The sequence below is a fragment of the Anopheles ziemanni genome, chromosome 2 (genome assembly GCF_943734765.1).
Source record: "Anopheles ziemanni chromosome 2, idAnoZiCoDA_A2_x.2, whole genome shotgun sequence".
Classification (NCBI taxonomy): Eukaryota; Metazoa; Arthropoda; class Insecta; order Diptera; family Culicidae; genus Anopheles; species Anopheles ziemanni.
The window spans coordinates 79,875,076-79,882,228 of NC_080705.1; the positions used below are offsets into that span (position 1 = coordinate 79,875,076).

The window sequence follows — 7,153 nt, forward strand, 5'->3', positions numbered from 1 at the left end:
CAGCGCACATAATTATCTATAAATCACTTGCCGGGTGGTTTTCAGCTACAGCCTCATGGACGGCCGGCGGCTAAAGTCAATTGTTATGCTTAGGTCCACAGATTAACTGACTCGCACCTGGGCGGCCGCACCGGGGATGGTCACGTTGGACGTGGTCGTGTATCGCCGAATGATGAATTTGTTGCCGGCAGCTCGGATATCCATGACAGCGTGCATATGTTTTTCTGTGTAATATCGTGTTGGCGGAAAGGCTTTTTGAAAACAGCAAAAAAATAAGTTCGACTGTAATCGACTGTAATTTATTGTTTAATGAGAATTGTTTATTGTTTCAGTCTCGCGTAGTCACATCAACCAATGTATTATTTTTGTGCTTTTCGAACCATAAAAGTTGTGGTTGGAAAAATAAATTATTACATTCTCATTTCCCTTTTAGTTTGATCAGGTTCTATCATAAAGCTTCGGAAACTTGCAACTAAACTGACGAGTTTCATTAGTCTTACTGAAAATCAAAGGCAAAACAACCGAACCACTTAATGGCACCGATCGATCTGCCTTCTGTCTCGTAAACACTGGCGGGAAATGTTAATCCACGTGCCATTCGCACCAAACGACCGCTTCGGTATGTACGGTGGGTGCCCTTTTCGTGTCTACGGGAGGAAAACCCACTGTTCTCGTCATGCGTTCACGTGCGGCCATGTAGTGGCGGCAGCATCAACACCGATGGGCACGTGGGAATACGGGCGAGACACTTCTCTTTAAAGGTGGCGTCTTGCCATTTCTTTGGTGGAAAATCGGGAGGCATGGTTCGAAATGCCTCCACTCGTGAAAGGTCGCGTGACAAGCGGGCACAGCGAGAGGTTGTGTGAAGTGAGGGACGAGCGAAGGCACTCGCAACGAAGAGTGGCAATAAAACCGAAATATTTATCTAGCGTAAATTGGTATTTATAACGCAATGAATACGTTCGAGCGAATAAAAATAAAGGAATTATTGCGGGGCTTTGCGGGTGCTTGAAGCATGGCAAGGCAGGGGACGTCGTCTCGCCTGGGCGAATGGGGAATAAGGGGGAGAAGGTTGGGAGTGTTTGAAGGGTAGGCACAACCAAAAGCTGGATGCTTGTAGCAGAGCGTACCGACGAGCTAGAAGCCGTGTTACGTTGAGATGAAGGGCCATATGAAAATACACGGATCGAGTTCTGAAGTGCTTTTCTACGCCAATATGACCTTCTTTCTGAAAAAAACCGTGTTAATGAATGCAATGATGCCTCAATAGGAAAGGATGCCATCGCAAAAAATACGAGATTCCTTGAAAAGGAAACAAACAATATTTATGTTCAGCATTAAGTGGCTCAAGAGGAAATTGTTAGGGTAAAACGAATTCCATTTAAAAAAAAACTTCTTAAAATCGTATACCTAATCGAACAATACTAGAATTATCGTGGCCATAGGGCTTGAACATTTTTATTTGTTTGATTTTTAAAATTTATTTCTAAAAATAAAACTCCGAAATATGGTTTGAGCATACCGTAATCAACTACTTCTGTAACAGCTGCTTTGCCGAAATCAGAAAACACAATGGAGTATGACTTCTTCGTGACGAAAAAACTCCACGCAAACAAATTGACTCATGCGATTGGGAGCTTGACTACTGGACTGAACTGTTTCGAAATGCAAAAAACAGAGTTAACAACAGTTTGAATTTAAAGGGGCAAAAATACCGTCGATTGTAAAAATAACAATATTTATAATTTACTACAAGGTATTTTATGTTTTTCTATGTATATTTGGAGCGCCAGGCCGTATTGATCATAACGGGTAAAAACGAAAACATTTTCCTTAACTTAATACTTAGAAAGTAAACTAACCTATCCAAACCATAGCTGTAAGCTTATCCCGGGTTAGCTCGGATACAACAAGCACAACTGCATTTCTGCTAAAAAGAAGAGATAATACGAATAACTTTTCTAAACGAGTTTAATTTGTTTAGTAATTTTTAGCATGGGGCACTTTGTGAGGTACATGTCATGTTTATAAACGTATTCTAATTGTTTTATCAGACTTTCTAAAATCCCACGCACCTTGCTCTGATTGGCACAAGTAGAAAACATTGGTTCATCCTAAGTTGGACGTAACCTCGTTATTCTTTTGGAGTTCAGCCGTCTTAAATAGTATACAAAGTATGAAGCTTCGGTAAACAATACACTCCATTATTAATAAGACAAAAACTCCACCGAGCCACCAGCAGTGCACGAAAAAGTCGTGGCAAATAGATGCAAATTCCAATTTCCTTAGGGGCTTAAGACGAGCATAAGACGGCGAGAGAAGGAAGGAAGGCGGGCTCAACAAAAAGCGAGGACATTGTCATCCGGACGATTATTTGATAGGATTAATTCCGCCCTTGGTGTGGTGGTTCAACGCGGAATCTTGATCTTCTTTTCCTAAAATGAAAAATCCGTTGGAAATGATTCGGTTATATAGCCGGGCTGGGGCTGGGTTGCAGTGCACGGTTCAGCTCACAGAGAAAACTATGGGGAGAAAATAAGAAACGCCAAGAAAACATGGAAAGGAGAATAAAACGAACTCTTGGGCCATGAGTTTTCTTTGCCGGTTGGAGGTAAGGCGCGCCAAAGATTATCTTAGATAATACGTTTTTTGTATCTGTTTGTGTGTGTGTGCGCGTGTTTCTTCACCCTCGCAAGTCTTGATCTGGTGTGCTAAACATTCCCGCGGGTGCTTGTGGTTGGGATGCTCGAAATTTGTGTTTCAAATGCCGTCATTGTGCGGCGTGGTTGGAATGAATTTTTTCTCGTCTCGTACGCTTTTTACGTACTTATACGTCCTCCGCTCAAGTAAAAGGCTAGCATCGAATTGATGGTGAAGGAGTTTACGCTTAAATGATGCTTTACGTGTCCACCAAGACGCTTCGCTTGAGCCTCACGATGTGTCGTGCTTTCCAGCAAACGTTAGCAGCAAGCGAGAGCAAAAAAAGAAATGGGAAAATTGTCTCCAACGCCACTCAACAGCGACCGGTGCTGACACTGATGCCAGGGTGGGTTTAAGAGGACAATTTGCATTTATATTACACCGCCAATAGTTCACCGAATGGGGATTCCTCTCGTAATCCTGTTATTATTGCAATCGAATCTAATCCCATTGAGAGAGTTTCTGATTTCAAGCTTTCGTTGGGTGACGACACTTTATCGTGGGTATTATTTTCTCCGCAATCTATATTCCAGTTCATTTATCTAGTTCCTGAATTATTTAAACCAAAGTGTTTACATTATAAGATATAATAAACTTCTTTGATAGATCAGTGAAGTTTAACATCTACTGTTTCAAATCTTTGTTCAATTGGTGATGCTTAACAACCTAAGAAAAAACACAATTCAAAACCTCTATCTTGAATCTAATTGACCGAAATACAATTCGTAACACTACGCCAAACTCGTTAATCAAATTGTGTGTGCAGATTCAATTAACGTGTTCATAGATGCACTCTTGGATTCATGGAAGAAAAAGACAATCCAATATGGACGATCTTTATGACAGCTCAAGTGATTAGGTTTCCATCGAAACTGAAAGGAATGAATGCTAGATCGTATAACAACACCGCGTATAAACTGTCAATCTGCGAAGTAAGAGCATTCGGCTAGAAAACACTACCAAACATCTGTGTATGTGTGTGGATAGTAACAATCATTTTATCCAATTTTCCTCTCCACATGCTGTCCTTTAGAATCGACAGGGCGGTTTTGTATGAGATGTTCCTGCGTTTCGTGCATTTACTCTTAGATTTTTTCGCTCTGGACCTCCATAACACTCTGCCATGGTAAACCAATTGGGAAAATTAGCTTGAACACTCCCACACGATCGCTGGTATCATATGATTTCTGCTGCAGTAGCAGACAAAGATGGGAACGAAGCGTACCGGGATTTAATGTTCGATAGGATGTAATGTTACCTTCATAAACATAAAAATCGATCCTGCATACCGATGCCGGTGAAGGCGACGATGATGCCGTTGATGATGTTGATGATGATGGTGACGATGATACGATTTCCCTTCACACAAACACGAAACACTTTGACAAACTAACAAAACCTTTTTCCATCGGCCGGGAAAAGGCAAAGGAACCGAACGTTACCTTGGCTGCCCCGATCCGATCGCTTTCAGTGCCGACATTCCTTCGATAAATTATTCGATTCGCCATTTCGATTGGCCGGGCGGTGCGTGCACATGAATATTTAATGTTGGCGTCTCGTGTCCCGTAGGAATCGGAAGCAAGCTCGCTAGGTACCAAGTGGTTGACTTTTGTCGTAGGTTGTGGGGGCAACACGCGCCATCACTGTCACATTTAGTATGCGATACTTTTCCACCCTCACACATCATCTTCATCATCATCGCCATGCTCGTGCTGAGTAGATGCAAGAGTAAACTACGGTTGATGAGCATTTCCCAAAGGAACATGTTACCAGCACGGTGCGCGGATGTATTATCAGATGGAAAGTGTGTAGAACGAAACCGGAAACTTCAAACACTACACGATGCTTCGGAAATAGAAGAGGAAAAAGATTTCCAAACACATCTGCAAATGAGTGCATTGCCCCTAATCCTTCTTTATGTCTTTTCATATACCAGTGGAACAAAAGATTCTCGAAAGCAGTCACATTAATCTTTTCAATATACGATTCGAAATTCAAATGTATTCCAGATAAAGAAATGATCTATTGTCCTGATGTGAGAGTCCAACTCACGATTTTTTATTCTTGCAACGAGACCTTCCTTAAATACAATAACATGTGTTTTGTTTTATGTTTATGTTTTTACTGCTGTTGATGTAAAGTGCCCAAACTGCATGTCATAGTTAGGAACTGAAATTTAAAATAAGCAATTAAAAAAGCTATGAATAAACTGGTTTTTATTTTAAGTGGACTTCCCTTGACATATGAAGAAAGAAGATTGAATATAACGGCAGGTGAGAAAATTTGGAAATTCTTTGGTTAATTGTACTGCAACGCCCCAGTAGCAATTTTAATTATTGTTTGTGCGATTTACTGTGATAATATTTTTTCCAATTGCATGTATCATAACCATACTAGTAAAAAAGTAGCTACACCATGTTGACGCATAGGCCTTTCCAAATTAGTTACAAACAAATATTATGCTGATAATTTTGTGTAACAACCCGTTAAAAACAAATCATAGTATCACAACAGAACATTGCCAGTTTTTCCACCAGAAAAAATCAAAACAAATTGTGGCTAGCTTTCAACATTTTTTTTACAAAGAATTGAGAGTGTTTTACGCATTTTAAAATATTGTTTTGTTTTTTCAGCTCTTATTGCCCTGTGCTGTGATTTCGAAAAACAACTTCTTTCAGTCGGTGTAGAACGTTCGTCGAAGACAAACACTACAGTTGCAAGCAAAATTTTTCACAATGTGGCTAAAGTGTCGAATATTGATTTTGATTGTGTGTTTCATAGTAGGTCTGAACAGGAAGTGCGTGGTAGCAAACGCTGACATGCCAACAGTAATGGAAGCGATCATAAACGCACTGATCAACTTTCGCAGGGAAATGTTGGACAATCTGCAAATTTCCCTCGAGTTTCATACGGAGCAGTTGGAAGAGATTAAGTACCACTTGGAACACGTGATTGAAGAACAAGAAAAACGAATCACCAATCGAGTTCAGGAAGAATTTGGAACACAGTTTAACAAAATTGCTAACACGTTGGATCAGCTAAACATGCGGTTGGTTCCAACATCATGTGATGAAATGGTACCTTCCTCCAGCGGCTCTTTTTATATTCGTCCTTATGGAGGCTCCGAAAGGCCTTTCATGGTGTTTTGTGACTTCGAAAACCACTTCAACCTCAGCAGAGGCTGGACTGTGTTCCAGCGTCGGGTGGACGGCTCCATGGATTTTTACCAGAATTGGACAATGTACAAACATGGATTCGGTGACGTCAATGGAGAGCACTGGCTCGGCTTGGAAACACTGCACCTCATGACGAAATCAGGAAGACACGAGTTGCTGGTGTTGTTGGAAGATTTCGAAGGAAACTCATCCTATGCATTCTATGATGAATTCGAAATTGCCAGCGAGGAGGAAAAATACATGATTACTGTTGGAAAGTACTCGGGAAACACTTACGACTCATTGACGTACCACAATGGAATGAAGTTCTCTACATTGGATCAAGACAATGATTTATCCGTTAGTAACAGTGGCTGTGCGAATAGTTTCCAGGGTGCTTGGTGGTTCAAAAGTTGCTATTACAGGTATATTTCTTCATATTAAATTGCTTTAACGTTTTGTATAACTTTTTAATAAAATGTCCAATTTACCTCCCTTACAGCCATTTGAACGGACCATATTATCGAAAAGGAAACCACCTTGACAAAAGTGGTGTGGAATGGTACAATTTTCCACGTGCCAACTACTCACTGAAATCAACGACAATGATGTTCCGCAGCCGTACTTGAAGGTGATCTACGAGCCTGAATAATATCTAAAGTAATTATCGACAATTTCACAAGTGTCTTGTGTAGCTCGATACTGTTTCATACAGAACAGGGATCGGCAAAAATAAGGAATGACAAATATGATTTGACTTTGATTAGATTTTTAGTAATTTGGTTATGTTTTGTATTTCTGTTATTATTCAAAACCAAATAAAGTATCCAAACCAAACTTGTCTTACCAAAAGGGAATATAACATGCTCAAGAACGGAAAATGATCGTCGTGAATCATTTTTGTCCAACATTGTACAAGAGACATGCTATATTTGTTAATCTGTTATGAAACCGCTTTTCTGTGAACTATAGTCTTAGTTAATTATACGCATTATAATGTGTTTGTGTTTTTAATGTTTGCTAACTTCATAAGCATAAATAGGTTTTCACTATCGGAGCAGACGTTTGAAAAAATCCGGGTAAAAAAGAGAATGAAATTTTATTAAAATATAAACCATTCTTGAAAAATTCCACTACCTGGTTTTCCAAGTTTAAAAAATGAAAAAAAAAATGAAAATGAGATAATCGTATAGCTACAGTGTTGGACAAAATTGATTCGCGACAGTATATTTACGTTTACACAAGCCCTTTAGCCCCCCACACAACACGAAGTCGTATTAAGTTGAATAAATCGAATC

General features: G+C 39.9%; 1 protein-coding gene across 1 annotated transcript; it reads left to right on the forward strand.

Annotated features, from left to right (window-relative positions):
- The first annotated feature begins 5,519 nt into the window (after positions 1–5,519).
- Positions 5,520–6,484, forward strand: LOC131294475 (ficolin-2-like). Its single transcript, XM_058322522.1, has 2 exons — positions 5,520–6,280; positions 6,358–6,484. Exons 1-2 carry the CDS (start codon positions 5,520–5,522, stop codon positions 6,482–6,484), a joined length of 888 nt encoding a protein of 295 aa, XP_058178505.1.
- Positions 6,485–7,153: the final 669 nt, after the last annotated feature.